We start from the raw sequence: 26,066 nt of genomic DNA, 5'->3' as shown, positions 1-26,066 counted from the left end.
ATGTCTTGAAAACGAGGGACAATGTCCGTTGTTCTGACGGTTGTGAGCTTCAAAATCTGCCCACCCAAAACCAAATCATAACAAACAGCTGAGTTTGAGGTCAATTATGGCCGCCAGGTGGCAGGATTACCTCGCCTACGTATACCAAACAAGCTTTGCGCAAATGCTCTTTTATGTTATTAGGGACAGTCCTGTCTGGTGAAACACTTTCTTTGCGCTATTTGACAATAGGACTTGTCAAGTGAATGCGTTCATGAACAGCTGACGTTATTCCATTCCATGGATGGAAATCAAAGACAACATGCCCACCCAAACCCCATGGTGCATGCATTGCATTTTGACATTTTACCTGCTTGTCTAGGCAAGCAGCATTGAGATATTGAGCTAATTTGATAGTGTGGCTGGGAATTACACCAATCATGTTCATTTTGTTGGGTTGTGTAATGCACCTCACTCAAAATCATTCAATTATTGAAAATTTAATGAGCAGATGTGGCAAGTTGACCATGATGTTTGTCTTAGCTGAGTTTTCCTGTCCCAAATGGCCAAAACTCAGGGTGCCGGACCACATTTTTCCTTGAATTTCCTTTCCTTGACATGCCCTATTACTTGCCGCTTTTCTTTGCCATTCGTCTGGAAGCACTACCGTCAAAAGTTCAAGAGGATGAACCAAGTTCAGTTTATAGAGGGCGCTTCTTTTCGTTTCTAGAGAGTCAATACTGGAGGGCTTGACTAGCCCTGAAGTCAATACCAATAACCGAATATACGGGAATTTTCCTTTCATTTTCTGTGATGACGCTTAAATTGTTCATTTCGTTGACTCGTGGTTTTCGAGTAAAGATGTAATGAGCCAAGAATTTTCGGGCTGAGATGAGGTAAGAAGAAAGTGGCTCATTTCGAGCTGAGCTTGGTTGACAGTTTTCAACTCGCGAGCTGGGCTGGGCAAAAATAAACAGGTTTCGAGCTGAACTTGAGAGACCTTGGGTGGATAAACCGATAGACCTAATGGCCAGTCTAGTTTCTGATTCTCGTCTCACGTAGCACTACAAAATTGTCTTAGCCCAAACTAGGTGTTTAAAAAATGCAGTAAAAGATAGCAAGCCTCAAAGCATAAGTTTATTTATTTTTTATAGAGAATATGATAAACTCTTGGGTATATTCATGATATGCGTTTTTATTGCTAGAGCTGAGTCTTTTTTCATCTTTCCCTTGATTGCTTCAATACTTTGAATTTGAAATGCTTTCTTAATTGTTCAACGCTTGAATACCTGAGCCCAGTTTTTTAAAGCCAAGGACTGAATCTTAGGGCGGCTTTACAGTAGGAGGGAAAACCGAGATTGAATCCAGTTTGAGGATTGAAGTTGGAATAGTGGTGGAGTGGGTTCGGAAAAGGACTTGAGTCCAACAAAGGACTGCAGTCTTTCATTGTACTCAAGTCAAACAAAAAGACTCATGCACCAAAAACTCGCCCCAGCACTAGTCCTACTTCAATCCTCAAACCGCTCAAACCGGATTCAATCTCGGTTTTCCATCCTAGTAGTGTAAAGCCGCCCTGAGATTGAGAAAAAGTCTGACTATTCTACATAAGCTGGATCTTTCCTTGATCTAAGATTCACTTCTTGGCTTTAAAAATCTGGGCTTTGGTTCGCGACAATAGGATTCAAATCAGTTTTTGCTTGCTGTTATGCTCTTGTTAATGTATCTCTTCAAATTCTTTGGATGTTTAAGCGTCTTTGATGAAATCCTGACGCCAAAGTTTTGTAGTTTCACTTTTTGATAAAATTGATAGCAAATAACTTTCTTGGTATGAACTCGTTTTCAAATACGTACGTAAAATGTGAAGAGATCATCAGACGTCTTATTTTAAAACAGTTCTTGTGAAAATAAAATGGGGTTTGTGCCACAAATAGCGGCAATTCTGTAGTGGAAGCAAAATCCTGCTGAAACAGACAAAGCAGTGCTGGCTCATTAAATCAAAGAGTTGAAGTGTTTGCACGCCAATTTTGCAAAACTTGAGGTTTGTGACCTCTCTTTTAAGAAGGTATTATTGCGGTTCCATCAAATAAGGAACTGAGTAACAACCAAATTGTTGATTGTATAAGACCTTTCATTGTCTTGCATAATGTTTCCTCGGCTTGTCTTTCAGTTCAAGACATTAGCTAGCAAACTGAGCTATAACTTGGGTCAGCGCATGGAGTACGGCAGTGGCCAGCATTGAGCTCCGTTGCGTTCGGTCTGAGCTGAGGCATGACCCCGTCGAGCTCGTGCTGGGCTAATATATAGCTCGACCCAGAGCTTTAGCCCAGCTCGAGGTGGTTTGGGCCAAAGGCGATTCAGCAGTTCGGCCTGGGCTGAGCCTTTATCATCCTTAGGTAGCTAACCTTTTGCTTGTCAGCTGACACTGTTTTCGAGGTCCTTGCAACCGAGCTGCCGCAGGCTTGCGCCGCGGCCTAGGCGCCCCCAGGCCCTTGCAACCGAAAGGTTAGGTTAGGTCGGTTTAGGTTAGTGTTTCTTATCTTTAGCCATCTTTGTTCAAACTTCCAGTACAACCGCTGAAGCAAAAGGTTAACTACGTAAGGACCATACTGAGCCCTGGGCTAGCCCAGACGTCAAAATGTTTCGAGCTGGTTTCCAGTACTGATGTGAAGCAAGCACCGACAGGGCAAGTAGTCCGGTGCTTAACTTGCCCAAGTAGGAACTTGCCCAAACTTGGGTTTGCACACAGACACTTGAGGGAAAATGGTGTGGCCAAAACTTACGCAAGAAATTTTATACCAGGGCAAATTAAATCAACTTATAGGAAAAGCAATAAAGTGCACTAACAGTGAGGCAGTAACGTGGCTTTGGTTCACTGCTTGGTTTGCTTCTGGCAATCTGACTTTCACTACGAACAAACAGTCCCCATTTTGCGGTTTTCCTGAGCTAACCATTTGGGCTCGCTACGTTAGCAGCGTATCCCTGCTTGGGTTAAGCTTGTCCAAGTTCTAGTACTTGGCCAAGCTTTGCTTGTAAACAAGTAGAACTTGGGGTCTGTGATGACTTGCTACTTGCCCTTTTCCCATCAGTAGTTTCCAGTCCATCACACCTCCATTTTCGAGATGCATCAAACCCTAAAACTAATTGGTACATGGACTGATTGGCTTTGAATTTTTTTTTTCACAAGGCCTTCTTGTTATGGCTGTCTTTTTCATGGAAGCCTAGTGACTAGTGTTGCCCAAGACGTACATGACGTACATCGCAAAATTGACTCTTTAGCCGAAATTTTCATCCGATACTAATTTTTAGATTCATACCAATGAGTTAGTCAGTCCAACCAAGAAGCATCCAAGTTATGATCCATGTGCCCTTTCCTTGGTTGTCATGGCATCCATGTCTTTTCGTTGTAACACAATCTGTGCATGTTTTTGTCCATGTATTCGTTATGTGTAAGAAGCAATTTAGAATTGAACCATAGAACATGTGATAGAAGTAATGAGGAACAAAAAATATGTGGCGCTTTCTTCTCATAGTAGCTATGACAAACGGAGAGACTGAAGATTGGTAAACAAACTTTCCTTCCCTCCAGCACTCACTCACGCACGCACTCACTTACTCACTGTGTGCGTTGTGCTTCCCCCAAAGGCCAATTTTGGCAACCGTTGACATTTGTGTTTGGCCTTCCTTCCTTTTTTCGTTTCCTTTCCTTTCGCCTTCTCCTTCTCCTACTTTAAATATCATGCTAACCCGTCGTCGGGTTACCCTCTGACCCAGTGACCTACCTACCTACCCACCCACCCCATCCTAACATCAATCATTCCTTGTTCCCTCTCAATCTAAGTCACTGGGCCTTCAAGCGTTTGTCCCGTCTACAATCTACGGGTAAATCTCTCTCGCTCGCTCTCCCCATCTTCCCTCGCCACCTAACCACCATCTCTGGCCCTCGCTTCGGTCATGGGCTCCTTGGGAGCCTCGTGGCCGTTTTGGCGGCGGGTACGGCCTACGGCATGGTCGTGGCCCATCTTAAAGCAGACCCTGTCCGCCAGCGCCGTTGAGCCCTTGGGATCCACGCCGCAAACCGTGTACCAATCGCGGTTGGCAACGGGCGAGTTGACGGTAGACCCCCATCAAGCCACGGTCATCACGCACTTTCAGCGGCTCCACGAGCAGTTACGGCACTACGATCCTGATCTGGTGGGTGGGTCGCGGGCTGCGTTCCTACCCACTTGGTTGTGGGGCTCGGGGGCCAGTTCTAGTCATGAGGTTACCATTCCTGCCGGGGTGTATCTTTGGGGGACGGTGGGTGGGGGTAAGACCATGCTCATGGACCTGTTCTACGAAACGGTCGAGTACATGGATGGCCGGAAGAGTCGCGTTCATTATCATGACTTCATGTTGGAGGTGCATTCGCTCATGCACGAAGTGAAAAAATCGGCCCCGCCGCGTGATATCTCCCGTTGGGACACGTATCAGCCATTTGATCCCATTCCACCCGTGGGTCAGGCTATTTTGTCCCGCGTGACACTCCTGTGCTTGGACGAGTTCCAGGTCACGGATATTGCCGATGCCATGATCCTGAAGCATCTCTTTTCCTACCTCTTTGCTCATGGTTTGGTCTTGGTGGCCACCAGCAATCGCCCGCCCAATGATTTGTATAAGAACGGCCTTCAACGCTCCAATTTCGTGCCGTTCATCGAAATCCTGAAACGAAAAGCGGAGGTGGTGTCCTTGGACCCGGGGATCGATTACCGCCGGCAAGCCATGGGAGGGGGTGAGCACCTCTACTTCATTTCCTCGGATCCTACCACCGATGAGCAATTGAATGTAAATTTCAAGTTCATGGCGGCCAAGGAAACCGACGATGTGCGATCCCGAGTCATCCGAATCAAAGGCCGGGATGTGCCGTTTCAAAAGACTTGTGGGCGGATCCTTGATTGCGATTTTGATGAGCTTTGCGGACGAGCCCTGTGGACTAATGACTATATCAAGATTACGCAGGTCTTCCATACCGTGTACATTCGCAATATCCCCATTTTGACGCGCAAGTTGCGTTCGGAGGCACGTCGATTCATCACTCTCATTGATACCCTTTACGATCATCGGATACGTGTGATTGCCTCGGGTGAAGTGAACTATTGGGAGCTCTTTCAACCCGAAGAGGCCAGTGAACAAGATCGTCTGGATGAAAATCGAATGCTGGTAGATGATCTCGGCATAAAAGCCGCGGACAGTGGGTCCATGGATGCGAGTGTGTTCTCGGGAGAAGAGGAGCTCTTTGCCTTTGATCGGACCGTATCAAGGATGACCGAGATGCAAACGAAGGACTATGCCAAGAAATGGGCCAAAAGACACGAGGCCACATCCGATTGATGAGGATGACCAATGACATAATGATGATGTTACCTCCATAGTGAAAATACTGATATACATCCAGTGAATCCAATGATTTTTATAGGAAGACGTACTCTTCCAAGCTTCTAATTTCAAAGAGCAGAATTCTATTGTTTTCCAGATGGTTCAAGTCGAAAGTGAATTGGCCAACTACTTGATTGACCTAGAAGATGAGGACTGCCCCCAATTTGGCCTTCATGTATCCGCATATCAAAGTGATATCCCTAGTTTACTTCATCTCCTGAGTGTTCCCGAAGAAAAGGAGTCCATCAACTCTCGAATCCGACCATTTTTTGCCACGCCTCTTCGTTTAGCAGCCACAGGTGCCTAATTCGATTCAGAACCTTTGTGATATTCATTTTACACACTGATACATAATACTAAAAGAGAAACGTTGTTGTTCGATTGAGTCATTTTTGCAAAACTAATGGTGTTCCTATTTCTTGACTAACTTATCCCACCTAATCATCATAGCCCTGGTCTCAATTGCCTAATGGTAAGTAAACAAAAATAATATCTTATCTAAAAGCTTCCTTGGAATACCAATTAACCCCAAATTTGAGACATTGTATTGCACCACGAAATTCATTCCGAAATCGAAACTCCAGTTTCGTTTTCCTTGTTTTTAGCGGGATGCGAGGAGGCCATCCAAATTCTGCTCGAGCATAGAGCGGATGTGGATCTGGTGGATGTCAAAGCCCAAACGCCTCTCTTTGTCGCTCTTGTGAATCAGCATTGGGGATGTGCTAGGTTCGTTGTTCTTGCGCTCAATTTCACATATAATGTGCAGGGATGATGAGGTGATTTTTACCACATCCTTCAACACAGATTACTCTTGGAATCGGGTGCGAATCCCAACGGCAATGATCGGAATATGTGCACGCCATTGTCAGTGATGGCCCAAAGAGGCTACTACGAGGGCGTCAAGGTACGTCTCGGATCAAGTCGTGATCAATGAGTGAGATATCTTGAATTTGCTTTATGGTAGCGTTAGGTTTGATGAGCTTTCTCACTGAATAGTGTTCGACCCTTGGGTAACAATTTATCGAGAACAACAATCATTTTCAAAAAGATCAAAGTCATTATAAGCAAGCTACATTACATTACAAGCAGACGCATCGAGCATCCTTTTATTGATGAATGAGTGACATAACATCATTTTGATTGGGACCAGCTTCGAAAGCCCACAAGGATTACGAAGAAAGTTTGTGAAGTATACTTTTTTGGTCAGCAGGAGTATAATCAATGTATCCACTTAGAATCCATATTGTTACCGTTGGATGCATCCGTGTTAGGAATGCAACTTGAAGCATACTTAAGTCAATAAATTTAAGAAGTATTTGATTAGACCAATTTGTTTCCTTTATGAATAACTCCTGATTTGATCCCATTATGGCAATGGGTCTTGCTCCGATGACGAGAGTGTATCATATTATTGTGCAAAATAGATTCATTGAAGCAAATCAAAGCGAATTAATCTTTAATGCAAACGCATACAAGCGCTCCATCGGTGCGTCAAATACCCTGGCCGAATCATGAGTGTTTTTTTTGCTTGCTATGGAAATAAAAAATCCGTTTTCGTCCGTGATTTTGTTGCCCTACCAAATAAGTTACGGATAACAGCCTGATAATCTACCAAGGAAATTCCTAGTTTTCGCAATGATTATGTTTTTGTTTGTGTATTTGTATTGATTATGTATGATAATTGCAGTTTATAACGTTTGGTCGAATAAATGGACCAACTCGTTCGACACAATAAGTAACCACATGAATAAGAATTTACGTTACTTCGCATGAAAGCTTGTTGTTGACTTCTCACTTCGGTTAAAATGTACTTTGAAGTTTTCAGAGAAATACCTAAAAACATTTTTGAATTTTTTTACCTTGCAAAATCAAAAGGAACATATATATAGTTTTATTGCTTTATGAAATTCTAGCCCATATAAAAAACTTAATTGCCTTAAAATGCTTTAAAACACTATGATTTTTAAAAATCTATGCAATGAAAATTGGGAACACGTGGTTAGTTGGCACTTATTTAGAAATTGATTAACTATCCAGTAAACCGTTACATAGTTACAGGCATGGGCATTAGTCTTGCAACATATATTTTAACAAAATAGTGCTCTGTACTCAAAAGAGGGTGTCTAATTTTGGTGAGGCAGTGGGCAATATACCTATATGCCATTGATATAAAGGCCATTCAAAATGACCTTCTTTTTTCTTGAAACCTTCTTACAACGTACTCAATCCTGTGGACTTCTCCATGTGGCACTTCGTGGAGAGGTGCCAACAAAAGGCCCAGGAAAAACAAGGATGACCTTTTAGCCGCTAAAAAGAGAGCTCGGGATCAAATTCCAGAGGAAACTGTTTGTGTAGCCTGTGGCGCTACCCTTGTTTGTTGTGCGAAGGTTTCACTTTCTGCTGAGTACAGAGCAACATTTCGTTAAAAATGTACGCATATGGTGCAGGACTTATGTCCATCCCTGTATATGGGATTTAATGGTCCAATTTTCATCGTTTTTAGCGCCCAAACTCCCGACATATATTTTGACTTTAATTCTCACAGAACTAGTACCGATTTTCAATTTTGCAAAAGTCAAAGATCACGTTTTTCTTATTCTTGCTTAATGCATTTTTAACTGAACAGCTTTTTAACAGTTACAATCTTTGTAATGTTTTTAGGCATGTGCGTTCCGTATGATTTTGCGAGCAAGAAAAATGCCAAATTTTGTTTGGGTATTTCTCTGAAAATTTGATAGGACTTTTTGACCACCGTGTTATACTGGGTACTGCCCTTGCTGTTAAACGAGTCTTCGCAAGAAGCCCTTACTTATCATCTCGAAAATACCTCCTACATATCGTTCAAAAACCATTAGCCATTGCCACCGAACAATATTCAAGGAATCATTCCATTTTCATTTCAAACGCTGGCCTAAAAAGTCATGAATGAGACAGCAAAATATGTTGGCCAACTGAAGTTCTAGGACTCGACTACTCATAATTCAAAATGTTGGGATTCATCAGTATGTTCTCTGCGACATACTTATGTAAATCAAACATATGCAATGTGCAAGGGTAGAGGATTCTCTTCAGACTGTCGGGATCGCTTTGGTTGAGTAGCAATTCATCATTCAGAAAATGAGCGCTGAGTAATAATTTAACAAACATTTCCGTGTTTGAAAAACTTCGGACATTTCTTTTGGGCGTTCAATTAATCAGTCTTGATAGAATATGATAGAACAGCGTGAGGGCACGAGCATCACAATCCCGTATAACCATTTTCGAAGATAGATGACTATCATGGCACTTCTTCTTTGATCCCTCACACACACACACACACTGGACGGAATAAAAGTCCACCATTTTACAGGGTTTCTCCTAGTTTCATTAGCATCACTTCATTAATGTTGTGGAGATTCCACACTTTAAAGTGGGAAAGTCTTTTGATCTTAAGGCACATTTGTTATCCCATTTTTCATCTCAAAATAGCAAATTACTTAGCAATACACTAATGGATGTCACGGCGACACACGGAACGACAGGATCCGCTCGACAGATGCTCAACTTATGTGTTTGATAGAGTAAAATGATAAATGATTGTCAGCCAGCTTTGTTTTGGGCTAGCATCATAGTTACTATAAACTCAACGATGGTGGTTGAAGTGGTGGTGGTGATGGGTGACAAACATACAGTAGTGGTTCGCTAATGATGGCCTAATGAATACTTTTCAGTTATTGTGTCGTTTTGGTGCAGACACAGAGGATGTGTATCGTTTGATGACGGGAATGCCCGGACTTCCCGTTGCCATCGCTGCCACTTATCATCACCTTAAATGTTTCGCCACCCTGCTTCTGTTTGGTGCCAAACCTGGTTTAAACCTCGTCGAGGATCTCCATCTTCCACTGCAGGTCACCACACAATGCTCTGTTCCACACGCCATTATAAGGCATCGGTAAGGGTCGATGATTTGCAATAGGGGATGTCAAGGAAAGGAAATTCAAGGAAAAATGTGGTCGGGCACCCTGATTTTGGGCATTTTGGAGAGAGAACTAGGACAAACATCACAGTCAAGTCACACCATTCCCCCATCGAATTTTCAATAATTGAGTGATTTTGAGCAAGTTGTGTTACAAAAGCCAACTAAATGAGCATGTTTGGTGTTAAATAGCTAACAAACAATCAAATTGGCTCAACACCACAATGCTAATTGCCTAGACAAGCATGTAAAATGGAATAAATGTCAAAATCCAATGCATGCACAGTGCAGTTTGGCTGGGCATGTTGTCTTTGATTTTACTCCATGGAATAACGTCAGTTGTCCATGAACGCGTTTACTTGACTAGCCCTATAGATTTTAAAGGAGGGTCTTCTAGTACTCTGAATTCCAAATTAGGTAGGGTAGTTGTTGTTGAACATAGAAAATCAGGAACAATGAGTTCATTTTGCACAATTTTTGAAACTCATCGTTGCAAACTGCTACTAAAAGTCATTGTGCTTCTTGTCCTGGTGATCAAACCCTGGATTTGCTGACTAAGATTCGTCTTCAATGTTCTTCATTGACCAATAGGCTGTAACGCCTCCGCGTAAAACCATGCAATCTTCATCTTTGATTTTTGGTCATGTCAAAAGATTCAAATGTGAGCCTGGTGGCACTTTTGTGCATTAAAAATCCTTTAAAAGAACCCTTAACAATCAATGAAGACCTTGTGATTAGAACCAATTATCTTGTCATGAGGCTTTGAGGGTTCATTTGAGTACGGTTTTTCGAATCGAAAGAGCAATTATGCTGAATGATGATGAAATGAAAAGCCTGTAGAAGAAATGATGATCATGAGAGAGGAGTCGCACTTCCGTGTCATTGAACTTGACATCTGAATCAGAGACTGCAGACTGACTGACTGACTGTGTTCTATCTCTATCCCCCTCATCTGGGTTCAATGTAAATGCTCCTCATAATCACGGGTTAATCTGAGCCTTTAATTGTTTTTTTTCCTTCTCCCCCTACCCTCGCTGTCATCTTAGCCTCACTTCTGAGATTCTTGTCGATTACCGCTTGAAACAACATACCATCCCGATCAACCCCTAATAAAGCTCTAAAGATCGATGGTTTCGCAGTCTCCTTAATGGAAGCAAAATAGATTGTCGCACGATGAATCCAACCGATGCATTTCATCCGTCCTCGTGTGTTTGTTTTCGTGCACAGGTGTCCACCGGAATTTGTGTATCTGTATCGCGAGTTTGGAGGTAATCTTTGGATTCGGGACAGTCGTCAGCAATTAGCCACGGAGATCACCAACTCCAATTCCACCACACTCACTCTCATGCGGGAGTTGCAAGGTGGGTAATTCCAACATGAACATGCGAGCACACCTTGAACACGGTTTCAATGGGAAAGAATGTGATCCAATTAGTTTACTAGCATGACGATGATATTGTTGCAGGTCAAGCGCTTTCTTTGATGTCTTTGTGCAGTATTGTAATTCGATCCCTGTTTATGGAACACGATTGGAACAAGCTGGGCCTCATGACGCCAGAAAACCTTGAGATTCCTCGGGATTTGTGTGATTTCCTCCACATGACCAATTGGAGTTCTTCTATGTACAGAAGCGCCCAACTTTTGAGGCCTCTGATGGACGGCCTCCTGGGTGACAATGACTTTCCAAGAGTCGGATTAAAGATTCACAGGACAAAATGTGCGACTGACGACTAATCGCGTGCTAATCTTTGAATTAATCGAACTGCCTCCGTGTGCTAATCCTGAGAGTATTACAATACAATAACTCTTTTATTAAATTCTCTCCTTTGATTGAGCGTCAAACCAAATTATTTCTCACATAGTAATTTTTGTGAACGACCTATAGGCTGTAGGGATTAAGGTCTTTTTTTCTCTCTCGGCGGGGTAGTAAACGTGATCCCATTCCAAACAGTGGAACACTCAAAGTGCCTTCGAGATGAAGATAATGAATTCGTGTCTTGCTTTTTGTGTGATCTCGCCATTTTATAATGCTTGAATGTCTCTATCCATCGTCTTCCCCATCTCTTTGCTCCATCCACGTTCAGAGCGTTCGTTTAGTGCTCGTAGATCTCAGTTCTTCTTCATGGCATAAACCCGAAACGACAGATTGAGATCCGAAATTGAATCCCCTTGGCACGACAACCAAACTTGGGGTGTCTCAATTAAGCAACACGATTTCAATGTACTTACTCGTACGTTGTACTAGTATGCAACCGCTGGTGGAGTCGCCATTCATGATCCATGACTACCTCCATCGTCTTGGATGAGTGCCATCGTAAACCAGAGGGGAATGGTCGAAGAAAATGGGTTTCGAGACAATCTGGGAAGTGTTTTGAAAGATAATTAAATTCCTTAGATAGTTTGTAAAGATTCCGGGTTAACTTCATAAAACATTCGAGGAGGTTTTGCAACTTCATCTCGGCCCCACAATTTCCTCTCCATTGCCAGATTGTTCAAAGATGCATTTCAAATGGTCAGAACTAAAACGACGGACCACCCTTCATCAGATAGCGTAAGAGGAAATTTCCTAAAACCTGTCCGATTTAAGAAAAACTTTTCTCCAAAACCTCTGGAAACGAGGAATCTTAAACCTCACTTCAGATGTCTCTTTTTGCCGCTAAACAAACTAATCCTTATGGCAAGTCATAAAATTTAACGAATAAAGCCAATTACAATACCCAACTTCTGTAGAGTTGTTGCAACCAAAGATTGGAGGAAAATACTATAAGTGATCTAAGTGTTTTCAGGTCAATCTTGTTCGTTACCAAGGAGGTCTAGATAAAAATTTATGAGCCAGCAACTAACGCTTATCATGTTTGACCCACAAGATTTTGATTGCATAAACAATGAACGAATCCAGTTTTAAATTTCCTGAAGCAAAACGAACCACTATTTATGACTGCATCATACGCGTACAAGCTTCGGCCTAGATTGAGTCTTCTTTTTCTTTTACAGAACAACCACTTTCACTCCAGTCCTGTTGCCGATTGGTCATTCGAAATCACTGCCAAAAGCTGGATGATGGTAACCGGATTTGCCATTTGGCCGCTGCCAATGAGATGAAAGGACTCCTTACGACACCATTAGTTGATTTCTTGCTATTTCGATCATTGGTGCTCTCGGTCGAGCAGGTTCCAGTTATGGGAGAAATTCCCACTTTGGTGGGACGAACAGAAGCTATCTTATGTCAAATAGTAGACGATATGGCCCGAGAAACCCCTCTCATAGTTCGGAGAAGACCCAGAGAGCAGCCAGTTATAAACCAAAGTCCAGCTTTCACCATAGAACCTGAACCAAAGCACCAACCTGAACCTCTGGATAGGGCAGCTTTTGGTGCGCCACCTCCTCCGCCCCCTCCTCCACCCCCGCCTATTGCTCCTCGACCGGGATTTTGGCGGTTCCCTGAGGCTGAACTGGCCACAGATCATCGAGTCTGGAGACGACCGGATCATTCATAGATATCTTATAGTAATCGATGAAACCCAAGTGAGCCATTTTCTCATTTTGCAAGCCCATGTTGCCTATTCTTTATCATGAGGTTTAATTCGTTTATTTATACTGTTATGGCACTAAATTTGCTAATAAAAGGGTTTGCACCCTAAAACAACCGATGCATTGTTTCCCGAAAATGTCCAATTAGCGAGGCCCACCTCGCTAACGAGATTGTCAAATTGTAATTACACCATTTTGAAGGTTAAAATGGGGCACACATAAAACATTCATCATTGTTCCTCATTATATATCAAGGACTGGCTGGAGCGACTAACGAAACTGGCTCAGAAGCCCTTCAAGTCATTAAATTGACCACTTTACGGCCTCCACGGGCACTTCCAACCTGAGGAGTACCGCTTACCGTATACGTACTCGTACTTGTGTATCGTACATACGCATACTCCAGAGCAGATATCGGTTTCCCTTCCCTTCGCCTATAGTATGTTCAGTAATTGAAGCGATTGGGCCCTTTTCTTGACCACTTAAAATTTGAGACCCTAAATGAACAAATCTCTTCTCTCAGCAAACAAACGGGTGTTCAGTGCGTACCTTGTATTTATGTTTCTCTGCAAGAAAAGTACGAGTAGATACTATCGGTCCCGTTCAAATTGGCCAACAGTGCATCGTAATGTAGGCAATAAATTTTCGTCGGGGACCCAAAGGTGATTGAAAGAGGCTCGAAAAGGAGCCCATTGTAAATCAATTGGCCCTAAATAATCAAAAGTCAATCAATGTTGGAAGCGAGAACGGTAACATCATCTCAGGTGTTGTTACTTGATGATCAGAACCTCCCACCATTCAGATAGTGGTTTTTGAAGAGTGTCAGGTTGTTTGTACCTCAAACACAATCTATTGATAGCACTTTCATAATCCTTTAATTATACAAGCAAAACCCATTTGGTCATGACTTGGGGTCTTAGACTAGCCAGAGAGCGTGAAATCTCCGCTGGGCCAATCAAAAATCCATTTACAAAAAGAATAAAACCCAAGTCACGAAGTGGCCCGTACAAAAATGGACGGACTGAATAATTTACACTGCTTGATCTCAATAAAGAGATTGGTTTTTGTCACAACCTGCAAGTGTGATTTAAAGTGTTTGTGACTTGTTTCCATATTCTAACTGAACATTTAAGCCACAGATGTTGTTTTGAACAATCATGCATGAACAGTTGATTTAAAAACACGTCCAATGTTTGTCATATCTTAGTGATTGATACACAACACATGATAATAACTTTTTTCGAGAGGGTGGAGGAGACTGTGAAAACAAAGGTCCCCTAACAATTTAATCGTGATATGATAATTTGAAGTTTAACGCATGCTCCATATACATGTACCGTACGATAGGATTTTGAGCGATTAATATTGTACAATAATTCCAACCATCTTAACAAAACCATTCTGTTCCAAACTATTCCATTTGAAAGAGCCTAGAAATGGGGAAACCCGGTCCAATGTCTCACATTCAACTGATACGTTCCCGTGCAAAATATCACACCCCTATTGAGTGACATGAACGTCAGGAACTTGAAACCGAAAATTTGGCACGTCTACCCCTTCCATTTCACAAGACCTGCTAGAACCGAAATTTTACGCCAGTCTGGTGCCCAAAGTGCAAAATGTCATTCCACATCGTGTTCAGGAAATCGGTGCTCAGAAAATCTCTGCGTCCCTTTTATTACAATGATTATGACCGAGATCTGTGTTACACATATGCATGAGACGGAACACTTCGGGTGTATTTCCGTCTAAGATCACGAGAAAAATACATTAAACTCAACATTTATGTCAGTCTCGTTCTTAGCATTCTAGCAGTTCCTAAACTACTTTTTTATTATTGTCGTTTTCGTCTTAGGCATGAAGTCACCATCGAGCCTGAAAGAGTTACAATATTGGATCAACTCCGATAGAACAAGTATGAAATGGAAAAAGGCCTGAATGCATCGTTTAAAGGGAGTTGGGGTTATGCTTGAATAGTTACTAACCTGTCGTGAACTATTTTATAGTCATGGGTTAGTCAACATGATCACTAATCAAATAGCCCAGATCGTGAGGGAAGTAGATCTGAAGCATGCCACATATGGATTCCCAGGGCTCATGCATGACTGAACAATGCAGATAACTTGATCTGTTCGCATTGTCCATATATTGATGCCAAATATAAAATGTCACCAGATGCAAACATCTCTAACATAACAGTCCCGAGAATTGATGACCTGAGAAACATTGTCACCTACGTAACACGTTCCCACATTTCGATGAACCATCACCACGACAACAGGGTATTACCAATTTGGCCTGAGACCATTCCCAACCATTTCAATGCCAGTTGTTGAGCCGAGGAGCAAGATGTAACTCCCCAACCATGACACGTCTCTTAAATGATTTAATCTTTTTCTCAACATGGACCATGAACTTACCCAAAAATTTGTATTAACGTTTCTTTCACGTCCTCATGTGTGGTAGTCCTGCAATCGGAAGTAGGAAACCATTGGCACTAACCCATTACCAAAGCCACGATCAAAATTTTCATCACGTGCGTATAGTCAGGTCTACGCATTTCATTCCCTATTGGTGCCAAGAAGATGGATGGGGTCTGTGCTTGAATGAGTGATTTTCCTTCATCCATGAGGTAGACAGGCACGAGTTCGTCCGTTCGTTATATTAGGTAGGCCCTACCAAGTAATAATCTCTTGGCCTTAAACAATGTCCCCCTACCTACTACAGAAGAACTGGATAGAGTCAGCGTTGTTATCGCAGCGATTGTCATGCCTGATTTTGGAAAGGAAGTAGATTTTTTCGCCCGATTGAAATGCAAGGCGAGCCTCAAAAGGGAATAAGCTGGTCTGCACAACTTGAGCCAGCTTGAAGATTTGATCCGCCATTTTTCCACTTTATATGAAAATATGAGCAGAATATAGCCAGTTTAATAGAGGGTGGATAATTTTGGGAGCATGAGTCGTTTTTGTTGCCGAAGGGATCTCCATTGCTCACTCACCCCTATGGCCATGTACTGATGCACATAGGTAGAGTACGATATGTACTAGGTACGTGGTACATTGATCTCGTGCACGCGTAATGTTGTGAACACAGACTGAAGATGCGTCAAATGATGACGATGATGATCATGATCTGACTTGTTCGGCGGTGCTTCCATTACCATGTTCGGTTCGGTTATCGTGTAGTAGTTGCACACGGTATATACGGCTTGTGGAACAACACCCGTGTTGTTGACGGCGGTGGCGGTGGTAGTGGTTGTTTTGTTGTTGCTTTTGACATCATCACAACGAAGATGCTCCAATTGAGGCGTCGGCGTTCATAGGGAGGATCCTCCTATAAATATCTTCTACGGCTTGCTCATTCAATTTAATCTGTCCTGTTTTTGTGACAGGAAAGTTCATTTGTGCTTCGCTCTCGTAGTACTTTATTGAGGTGTCATTGTTCAGGGTAAGCATAGAGTGAGACAGTGAGAATCGAAAGTGAATCTTAAACGATATACCAATCTCCTTTAGGGCTCTAGACCTGTGTTTGTTCTTTTGGTGACTATTTGTTTAGTAGCAGTAATATGACCCCACTTAACAAAATAGAAAAGTTTCTATTGACAGCAATCTAAACCAAGGCTAAAAATACCTGTCTATTTACTGACAAGCTAAAGCCACGCATGGGGCATGTATATCTTACTCAACCTAATGTCATTGTTTTTCCTGAAGAGACGATGGTGGGAATGATGTGTACGTCGATTAAGTATTTGACAAACTCCAGGACTTCCAAAAAAGGTTTTCCATGGGCACAAAAAGGAGAACTTTCGCAAAAAGTTTTTTTGTTTTAGCTCAAATAATTATGTTAAACAACTAAAAGTAGTTTTTAATTCCCACTGATTGTGATAAAGTTTTGTAAATGTTGAAACATTTGTATTTACTGCAACGAAGATATATCTTCCTTTAAGAAACAAGGTGGGAAATGAAGGCACGCGAAAACCACATTAAATGTCATTCAGTGACCTAATTCAGGGCAAAATTCCACTTTAACTAATAAATGAGCATCTGCCAAATCATCATAAATCAAACTGTCAAGTTCAATAATTTTTGACAATGCTTTGGAAAATTGTACGTTCTCATTTACATAGATAATGTATTAGACTGATTTTAGGGTGGAACTTTATCCTAGACCTTTTACAAAACCGATCTCCTTGACCACCTTAAAAAGAACAAAATGTAGCTTTCATTTTCTTTTAGTTATTAATCTCCAATTGATAAATTTAAAGTAATCCATGGACAACGAGGAACGCATGCGTCATAGCATGTTTTTATGCTTGAGAGATCTTTTGCCTCATCTTTGTGATGCGAATAAAGAATCGTGAATAGCTCGGAACAAAATAAAAGATTCTGACATTTTAACCTTCATATTATCGGTGGAAAGCCCAGCACTAGGCTCATGAAATATACGAGATGGTCTCAAAGTATCTCAAGGCTGATGTGAATTGGCACTAGTTCCGAAAAAGAATTGGTAATTAAAGTTTTCTGGCTTTAGATTAAACCAGATCTTAAGTACGTAAGTGTAAGCATTTTTAGAGCCGTACTTGATAACTATTGATAACTATTAGTGAATGTACACATTGCGCAGGTTCAGTATTATAAATTGAGCCATCAGGTAATGGCTTGTCCTTTTGTTGGCGTTGAATAAACGAGTTATTCATATTTAGTCAACATACAAACTTCAAATAGTTATTTGTTGGCAGTTCCATTAGTAGGTACTATTTCGTTGCCTAAAAAGGTATTGATTCTTGAGATGAGAGAAAAAGTAATCTCCGCAAGATGTAGCTTTAAAAAATCACGAACAATTTAAAAAAAAAAACCTTTGAGTTTCCTAGTAGAATTTGAAGGGAAATGATGATCGCAAAAGTTGCTGCGTCGTCCAACATTCAATACGTAAATAATTTCCCAGTGCCATTTCTTTTTTTTTTTACTTCAGAAGTTTTTGCAATTTTACGTTTGTGGGAATTGAAAGGTGTTTCAGGAGAGATGAAGTATAGCCAGTGTGCCAGACAGCTTGAACATTATGTCTTTACATAATGAACCCTTGTTAATGTCTCACATATTAGAGCGCATTGCAATATTTCTACGTTTTGGCGTCCCCGCTTTGGCCACAATTAAGATTTTCTGAAGATATCATCTCTTGTCGAAACAAACAAAAATCCTTAAAATAAAAGCAATAACTGCGAAATACAACAATATCATGCATTATTCTATTTTAACATCGCTCTGTTCCTTTTCAGTCACATTCCATTCACCACCATGAAGTCATTCATAGTATTGGGTCTGTTTCTGGTCTCGTTCGCTCCGGTGGATTTGGCCCCTATGCCTAAAGAGACCCAATCAAAAAACACAAACGAATCTGGAGACTTGGAAGGATCGGAATCACTCCAATCGTTTGGTTACGGCTACGGCACCAAAGTTGCCGATAAGTACGGAGGCGTGTCCACGGGTAACGTCTCTCGCATAACCCCCGTTTTCTAAACTCTTTCTAACATACTGTAATGTTTCAGTGTACGTTCACGGATTTGGCACCGACAACACTGACTACCACGACACTCCCGTTTACCATGACAAATCGTACAAGGCACCTGATCATGTTTACGGTCATCACTTGAACAGCTATGAGCACCAGAGAAGCCCGTATTATGCCGCACCCACTCCATACTACAAGCCAAGTGGTTACGGCTACGGTCACATTAATGAGTATGGCGAAGCCAAACATGGCTATGGATATCAAGACGGGTACGGGTACCACGGCTCCACGGCCGCTCACTACGGCGGCTATGGAAAATCAGCCCATTCGCCTTATTACGCTGCTGCTCCCTACGGTGGCAAATATGCGGCACCGTCTTATCACGCACCGCATTACGGTCACCACGCTCAAGCCCGTGCTGGCTTTGCTTCAGGTTTTGGCTATGGATTCATCGCCTAAGGGACCACATTGAAAATTCCATTATTTATTTGTATTATAATAAACTCCTTGTTCGAGGATTACGTCCTCTAAGAATAAAACATGACTTGTTGTTGACCACCCACGTGCCATTGTGGTTGCGAACGAAGAGAATAGCGGAGAAAACATGGAGGGTAGTGCCTCAAAGTCCCGCAACTCAAGTTGAACGGGACAGGAACAAACAAACTCGCCTGGTGCCTAAAAAACATGCTTCCTGACAAGCCTGACGATTCAAGGGCTTTGATTTGCAAACTTGTCTTTTCCTTATCTGATCGACTGAGACGACAGATCTGGGCCTTGAAGCTAATTGGCAATGACCATTTTGACCAAGGATATCCAAAGAACTGAACTTGAAAGCGAGTCAAAAGATCATAAATTGAAAAGTGCCTCGACTGCAGAGAGAGGCGTTTGGACCCATCTTGTCTGAAATAATACCTGGGAATGATGCTCAAATATGAGAGAAATCAATTGGAAACAAGGCGCTTTGGGCAAAAAGTATCATCAAAAGTATTTTTTTATAACTTGCTTTGTTTTGTTAGAAGCGAAATTATACTCTGCATATAGTCCGTGCGGTGCTTTGCAATAATTTACAACGAGATAACACAAAAAGTTAATCTTGATCATCCCAAAGCACAAACCTTAAGTAATAAAACGAAAAAAATCTAAATGCTTCTTGACGGAAGGAAAAATTCTCCAAGTGACATTGAACATACCACAAAAATGCTCAATTGTCCAGTCTTGACCAAGTCTTTGGGGATCGCTCCTCAATTGTTAGAAAGGAAACCCTTTTGGTCAGGGATGATTGTTTTGATGATACATATGCTGATCGTGTCCTTGTGCTCCGCAAAATAACTGTTGGATTCTAGGAAATGTATTTTGGGAACAAGGTTATTAATGCAACAAAATCACAAAACCTCTCAAAAATATACCGAGGACTTTGTATCTTCTAAAAAGAGAATTCACATAATGTTGCGTGGGTGTTTCCACAAATCAATCGCAGAGTGGTTCTTGGAAATAACAGAAAATGTGCTATTTACAACGGGGAATGTTGCAAATTTGGACACGGTTTGTAACCTGACTCCCCCTTGACTATGTTGTCCAAGTAAAGAGTCTGAGTTTGTTTTATGGGCAATTCCAACCAGAAAGCAATTCGGACAACACTTTAGACAAGCGCACATGTGTCTTCAACAAGGTTTTTGTTCGAAAAGACAGCTGTCATGGTATTTTTGGGGGCTCTGATAAGGACAGATAGAGTTGAAGTCCAGACAATTTACGTCGATAAATCTGATAAACTATCTCGAGCGGCACTTAACCATGGGCGAGAAATGGGCTTTCATTTGCTGTTGACGATCGGTCGGGTTGGCTTTTGAGCTCAGGCATCAAGAACAATTCCCAATTCTGCTCTGATATCAAACCAAGTTCATTTAGATGCTATACGTTTCTAGTGGGTGAAGAAATGAAACGCATCACCGACGCCTCCACTTCAACCAAGGCGTTATCGTTCCCAACTACGTTAGTATTTGGAAGTACGTACTGTAGACGGACTCACTCAGAGGCAAAGATGATTTGGTGCGAGTAGTAATTTTAGATTGTGATAAATCTTCATTATTTTTGGTCATGACAAACAGAAAACAAGTTTTTGTGCCGTCCTTTCTCAGGCTTGTTGCGGTGCCACTGGCCTCCTCATCATCATCCTCATCAAATTGTGATCTCTTGTGTGCGTGGAAACGAACCTGATCACAAGTGTTGATGACAGGAACGAAATGAAAAATGACTACCACCTTTCATGATTGAGGGGACAGTGGTTTGGTCACCAGATTCTAATGCTCCAAAGACCGACCCTTAATCAAACCAACGCGTTGTCATTATCCAGTTCATTTGAAAACTACTGAGTACAACATTTTTTTTTCATGCAAGCCTATCCATTGATACGCCTTAGGTATAGCTTTAGCAGCACTTCTGAAACGCTGGCCAGACTGGTCTGGTCTTGGCACCCAATTATCATTCTTTGTCAGCTCAAGCAATCTATCCTTCATGGGCGAAATTGCTTTTGGTTACATGGACCAAATCATGCCTACAGTATACGTAGACACACTAACGTTACGCTTGGTCGTATTTGCCACCGCTTCATTGGGGAGATACATACGTACAGGGCAAGCAAGTTGGGCGAAAAGGAAGCCTTTGAGATCGAGGATTGAGGAGCGTAATATAGTGATTGTCCTATTAGTTCCGGTCAATTGAGCCCCTGCGAATGGATCCATGCTCATGGATACGTGTGTGCATGCGTGCGTGCGTGGTTGAATAAGTGCGTAGCTGCGTCGATGGCAAGCAGGAAATTACCACTATCGCTGGCTTGTTTTCAGAGTTTGGCGTTTTTATCTCGCTTCCAATTTGAGACAAGGGGTTGCAACATGAAGGAGCCTATCTGGTTGGCGATTAGGTAGCCGTAGCACTCAGTAGCATCAGGACACATTGTGTATGCATCAGATTGGAAAGGGTGGTGGTATCTGCGATGTGAATGGAGATCGTGCCACTCAAGTGAACTAGAAGCTCTTGTGCCGCGCCGGGCGACCTTTTGTATTGGGGGTGAATTTATGACACCGAGGTTGCATTCTCCAGAGTTAAGGATCTATTGTTTAGAAATAACCAAAGGTATTCTAAGAGCTTCTAGGTGATTCAGAGGAGGACAGACCGTTGTTCTTGATAAGATCCCCAATCTGACGGACTGATGGCGGCTTCTGATGGCCAACCCACTTCCTTGTGATGATAATCCGACATTCGGCTTCTAGACTAGATACATATTGTACTACATGAATTGAGGAATCCATTAGAAAATTCCAAAAAGACATGCCATTCAATGGTTGGAACCATGCGTGATCGTTTTAATGCCGCTAGGAGCTCAGGGAAAAAACGCGATCCCTCGCTCTCAATCAGAATACCTCTTTAAATCCCGCTCTTTCCTTTTGACGGGTTTTGACACCCGAGATTGGGTGCTTGAATTAGGCGCCTTTTGTAATCTCCCTGAATGTCGTCTGACGCGTTAACGAGCACTTCATTGGATTCATAAAAAAGCGCTGAAGGGCCTTGAAGAACGGAGCCAAGGGAGTTGCTCAGGTCGCGGACTACTTATGAAAAAGATATAGGGTTATTGTAAGAGTAGACATACCATAGAGTTCAGACTACAATTGGCTCTTGCAAAACTAGGAATACAGCATTGGAGCAGCATCACACATTGGATGAATTTTGAACTGATTCGCAAATCATCGGTGGTTGACATTAACAGTGTGCAGAAAACCGTTCTTGTCAATCAACCACAAAGAACGGTTGTTTTATCACCTAGGGATGGGCCTTGCACCTTTTTCAACGGCCAATGGCTCAGGTCCTCCTTCTTTTAAATACCAATTAACACACTCCCACTATTAGGTTTCTGAGGATCGTTTTTCTGAGGTTGATGATCATCTGATCCAGTGAAGCGATGTTTGTCAACCCATGTTTTGAATTTTATGCACAGCTCAAATGAGATCGAACTAGTCAACTCGAGCAGGATAGCCAAATTTGGGTTGGGCGCAAAAAAACGCGAAGAAAGATGAATGGTATTTGGACATTATTTCAGTGGCCTCGTCTCTATCAACGCCCGCTTCAAATATCTTAACAAGCCTTTTCCGAAGGGTTTTGCTGGGCGATAACAGCATTCCTTTGAATGTCCAGGTTTTGCTTCTTCACGAGGAGTCCTTATGTAGTCGAATACTCCTTGGATGGAGTACACACCAAGGGCAACTTGCATTTGCTTGGCTACCTGCATACACATGTACATACGGAGGGATGGGTTGGCGAGTCAAGTTTCTCTTCAATTAGGGGTGCTGATCGTGGAGATTCGTACAAAAAAGGAGGAGAATGCCATGAAGGTTGACGCCCCTATTAGGCTACATCAATTGCATGGTTTGTTTCAAAAGCTCAGTGATACTTTGGTATCGTATATTGGAGGTATCAAGACTACACCGAGACACTGCGGAGTGTTATCTCTTTGAACACACAAAACTAATATGAGGGTTTTTCGAAGGTATCCTCATTGTAGAGGGAGAACAACAACAAGGCACCCTTTGTCCGACTTGACATGTGGTTTGGTGTTTGGCATTGGCCAGAACATCACGTCAAGGATGTTTCTTCTCTAAACTTGAGCTGAAAGTGGAAGTCTTTTGGCCGTCTGCGAATGTTCCGTGAACGACCCGTCAAGCATTACAAAAAACCATTGGCTTCCGAGGTGGTTGGGATCAAAATAGCTGAGCTTGGTTATTGTGTGGTTGAAATGAACAGAGTGAAAATAGTTCTTGAGGATGAAGATCTAGAAATTAAGAAGTAACCACTCGTAGTGTGCCCGAGTGAAAGAGAACCTAAAACTCCATCCATGCATTGAAGCAAAAGTAAGTAATATATCGAATTTCCGTCGAGTGCCATAAATCTTGAGGGGCAGGAATTTTTGCTTTCATGCCACTGAGCCATTTATTCCAGCGTGGTCTCAAACACCTCAAAGAGATCTTATCGAGCTTATATATTACTTTTTAAAATGACTGTCTCTGTGAATGACGAGGTTTTAGCTAGGTCATGAACAACAGAACTCGGAGGTATTTTAAAAGGCGACCAACAGTCTCTACCTCATGTTACCTGGTCTAAGTACATACACTAAAGAGCAACGTCAAAAAGATCAAATACGAAAAGCATTACTCTCATTTGGACTTTGAATTGCTCAAGACCACATTAGATCGGATGGTGCTCGTTGAATCTTGAGTAAAAAGCATGCAAAACAAGTCGTAAACAAAAGCCGCAAATGGGTGATGGAATTTCAGGCAAGACTGCATATCCTTTTAAAGGCTTATCCGATGTGTTCACGCCAATGAATACATCACTCACTGACTTGACACAGTTTGATAGAGGGGAGAAGGGGGAGAAAGTGGAATGGCCAAGATCATCAGGGTCATCCAATCCAACCAAAAGGTTTTTATCAAACTCAAGTAGGTTCCACTTGGACGTTTGGGTGGGTAGCGCTAAATCAAATTGTATGGGACAAAAATGCTTTTAAGTTGTTTCAAGTTTGGAGGTCTTTTCCTGACCGTCATTTTGCTGTTCTCGTCATGGATGAAAGAGTGACTGGAAAAAATGTTAACAACCCGCTCATGAACAAAGATGAAGAGTATATACCTACACAACGATCAAGCCCAATCTTCAGGTCATCACTCCATCTGGAGAGGTTGCTTTATAAAGCTGTAAACTGACTAATGACAAATTCAGCCATGTCAGAAGTGCATTCAAGAAATCACACATTTGGCCTTCTTCTTGGGCATTCGGAATTGCTTGCCCAAGCACGTGATCTTCCGGCCTTGAGATTCGTTATCCAAGCTCAGGTCTTTGGATGGAGACGAATGTCGTCTGTACTGGGGCGGGTCCTCGTCTGGCTCACCGGATTTTCTGCAGTTCTTACCCCGAAGAGAGAATCGGAAGGATCTTCTGAGTGTGGTGGCACTTCTCTTCGGAGCTGAGACTCGCTTCCCCATGCCTCTAACAATCAGACTGGCCCGATTTAGGGGCGTGGTGGTGGAGTTTCGAATTCGGGGCTCTTGCTCCCACCCCTCATCCTCGGCCAGGATGGAATTGGCCAACGTGGTGAAAGATGCTTCCACGTTCTGAGCAGACTTGGCTGAGGTCTCCCAGTATCTGGCACTATGACTTATTGCAAATATGTGAGCCTCTTCACGAGTTACTTGGCGATTTTGATTCCGATCACATTTACAGGCGCAGATCATCTTGAGTGCGGAATCGTACTCTGTAAGCATAAGCATCAGACTTGATCAAGATCTGCCCATTAGATCAGTAGCCGACAGGTCAAAGCATTCCACCTGATAGCTTGTCTTTGGCGAATTTGAACCATTTGGTCAAGTGCAGAAAACTCTCTCGGTTGGTGACGTCGTAGCAGAAAATGAACCCTCGAGATCCTTTCAGGAAATTCTCCACCAAACCTGCGTGCTGTTCCTTGGCTGAAGTATCCCTGAAAAAGAACAACAAATCTGATTCAATTGAGAATAATGCTCCAAAATGAATCATTGCCACAGCCGTTATTCCTCGTTTTGACTTCATGAGGCCATCAAAATCATTTACGACAATGTCGCGTAGCAGAGGAGGCGGTAAAGAAAAGGAGCTTGTCAAAGGCAATTTTGTTCAATTTGAATCCAGTTACCAAATTTGCAGCTTGATCTTCTTGTCCTTCTCCTTGATGTGGAGGATTCTCATCTTAAAATTGATCACTATGGTGGGTAGATAGCCTTCGTCGTCACTAAATTTGCCCTCGGTGAAGCGGTCGATGAAAGACGTCTTCCCAACTCCGGTGTCGCCTAAAACCAGAAGCTTGTACAAGTGATCGTAGCGATTTAAGCTCTTGCACCGTTGGAGACTCGGATCTTCGGGTTGATTGAGAGGGATCTCCTCGTTTCTGGCCATGGTCACACTGCGGAAGTCGTCCTGGACCCGTGTGATGGCTGACACATCATCCATGAGAATGAAAAGCAAATCTCTCGAAATGAGAAAGAGAAACCAGGAAGAGGTTCGACCTAATCGCAGAAAACGTGAGTCACGCCCCTTATATCCGAGAGTAAAGCGAACTGTTTAAAAAAACGGCAACACACGCTGCTGATATTACACTACAATGTATGCCTCACCACTACAAAATCGTCTTGGAGCAAACTGACAATGACACTCGTTGCAACTTTTTCCAAGAGAGATCCAGTTTTCTCCAAGTTCTCTTCCAACTGACTCTGTTACGTCCTACAAGAAGATGATTCTTGGCGGGCCAAAGATTCGATCCAGCCTCAAGTGTGAAGCACTCAATTGTCTAGGCCTAGTCAGCTCTCGGATGTGCTGGTGTCTAGTGATTTTTACTCTAACTGATAAACACTTATCGGCGGCTGACTGGCAAGGATATCAAACATACTACATATTGCACAACATGCAAAAAGATCCATACCCTCATGTCCTTGCCATTGCCATTAGGCTATTTCTATTTTAAGAGAGCCGCTATCTGGTAACCTCAGTTTGGTCAGGAAACTAGCCACAACAAGTTTNTTCGGACCTGGAAATTCCTGAGCGATCTTCTGCAACTAGCTACATATGACTTTTAATCCACGATACATACGTGCTTCCAACATGTACGTACTTA

At 42.4% G+C, this 26,066-nt stretch overlaps 4 protein-coding genes across 15 annotated transcripts in view; 3 read left to right on the top strand and 1 right to left on the bottom strand.

Annotated features, from left to right (window-relative positions):
• The first annotated feature begins 3,551 nt into the window (after window positions 1-3,551).
• Window positions 3,552-5,489, top strand: LOC131881007 (putative ATPase N2B). Its single transcript, XM_059227756.1, has one exon. It carries the CDS (start codon window positions 3,931-3,933, stop codon window positions 5,344-5,346), a length of 1,416 nt encoding a protein of 471 aa, XP_059083739.1. The 5' UTR covers window positions 3,552-3,930; the 3' UTR covers window positions 5,347-5,489.
• On the top strand, window positions 5,343-12,988 carry LOC131881018 (ankyrin repeat and SOCS box protein 12-like). 3 transcript variants are annotated; one of them, XM_059227783.1, is made up of 7 exons: window positions 5,343-5,690; window positions 5,997-6,117; window positions 6,196-6,295; window positions 9,102-9,322; window positions 10,574-10,707; window positions 10,812-11,063; window positions 12,341-12,473. In XM_059227783.1, coding segments are annotated over exons 1-7 (1,032 nt in total). In that variant the 5' UTR covers window positions 5,343-5,488; the 3' UTR covers window positions 12,343-12,473. The 3 variants fall into 3 exon arrangements, with proteins under 3 accessions (XP_059083766.1, XP_059083758.1, XP_059083751.1); XM_059227775.1 differs by lacking the exon at window positions 12,341-12,473 and having other exon boundaries at window positions 10,812-11,163; XM_059227768.1 differs by lacking the exon at window positions 10,812-11,063 and having other exon boundaries at window positions 5,489-5,690; window positions 12,341-12,988.
• A 3,069-nt stretch (window positions 12,989-16,057) lies between these two features.
• On the top strand, window positions 16,058-18,924 carry LOC131881558 (filaggrin-2-like). Of its 2 annotated transcripts, XM_059228449.1 has the most exons (3): window positions 16,058-16,324; window positions 18,153-18,361; window positions 18,423-18,924. In XM_059228449.1, the coding sequence occupies exons 2-3, from the start codon at window positions 18,172-18,174 to the stop codon at window positions 18,842-18,844; spliced, it is 612 nt and encodes a 203-aa protein (XP_059084432.1). In that variant the 5' UTR covers window positions 16,058-16,324; window positions 18,153-18,171; the 3' UTR covers window positions 18,845-18,924. The 2 variants fall into 2 exon arrangements, with proteins under 2 accessions (XP_059084432.1, XP_059084440.1); XM_059228457.1 differs by lacking the exon at window positions 16,058-16,324 and having other exon boundaries at window positions 18,146-18,361.
• A 5,157-nt stretch (window positions 18,925-24,081) lies between these two features.
• LOC131882838 (ras-related protein Rab-13-like) overlaps window positions 24,082-26,066 on the bottom strand; it is a 3,862-nt gene continuing 1,877 nt past the window's right edge. For 2 of the 9 annotated variants that reach the window (XM_059230155.1, XM_059230165.1), the window contains exons 2-4: window positions 25,092-25,389; window positions 24,754-24,902; window positions 24,082-24,680 (exon numbers count right to left, since the gene is read on the bottom strand). In XM_059230155.1, the coding sequence (XP_059086138.1) occupies window positions 24,166-24,680; window positions 24,754-24,902; window positions 25,092-25,389 (962 nt within the window). In that variant the 3' untranslated portion in view covers window positions 24,082-24,165. The other 7 variants (XM_059230163.1, XM_059230174.1, XM_059230136.1 and 4 more) reach the window with 7 other exon arrangements.

Source organism: Tigriopus californicus, chromosome 1 (genome assembly GCF_007210705.1).
Source record: "Tigriopus californicus strain San Diego chromosome 1, Tcal_SD_v2.1, whole genome shotgun sequence".
Lineage (NCBI taxonomy): Eukaryota > Metazoa > Arthropoda > Copepoda > Harpacticoida > Harpacticidae > Tigriopus > Tigriopus californicus.
This window is presented reverse-complemented; position numbering and strand designations above follow the sequence as displayed.

What these genes read in the sequence shown, in the direction of transcription:
- LOC131881007 (XM_059227756.1), top strand. Translation starts at nt 3,931, where the DNA reads ATGGGCTCCTTGGGAGCCTCGTGGCCGTTTTGGCGGCGGGTACGGCCT.
- LOC131881018 (XM_059227768.1), top strand. Translation starts at nt 5,489, where the DNA reads ATGGTTCAAGTCGAAAGTGAATTGGCCAACTACTTGATTGACCTAGAA. An exon ending in CAGCATTGGGGATGTGCTAG is followed by an intron (nt 6,118 to 6,195) that starts GTTCGTTGTTCT and finishes CCTTCAACACAG; the next exon opens with ATTACTCTTGGAATCGGGTG. An exon ending in GCTACTACGAGGGCGTCAAG is followed by an intron (nt 6,296 to 9,101) that starts GTACGTCTCGGA and finishes AATACTTTTCAG; the next exon opens with TTATTGTGTCGTTTTGGTGC.
- LOC131881558 (XM_059228449.1), top strand. Translation starts at nt 18,172, where the DNA reads ATGAAGTCATTCATAGTATTGGGTCTGTTTCTGGTCTCGTTCGCTCCG. An exon ending in GTACGGAGGCGTGTCCACGG is followed by an intron (nt 18,362 to 18,422) that starts GTAACGTCTCTC and finishes GTAATGTTTCAG; the next exon opens with TGTACGTTCACGGATTTGGC.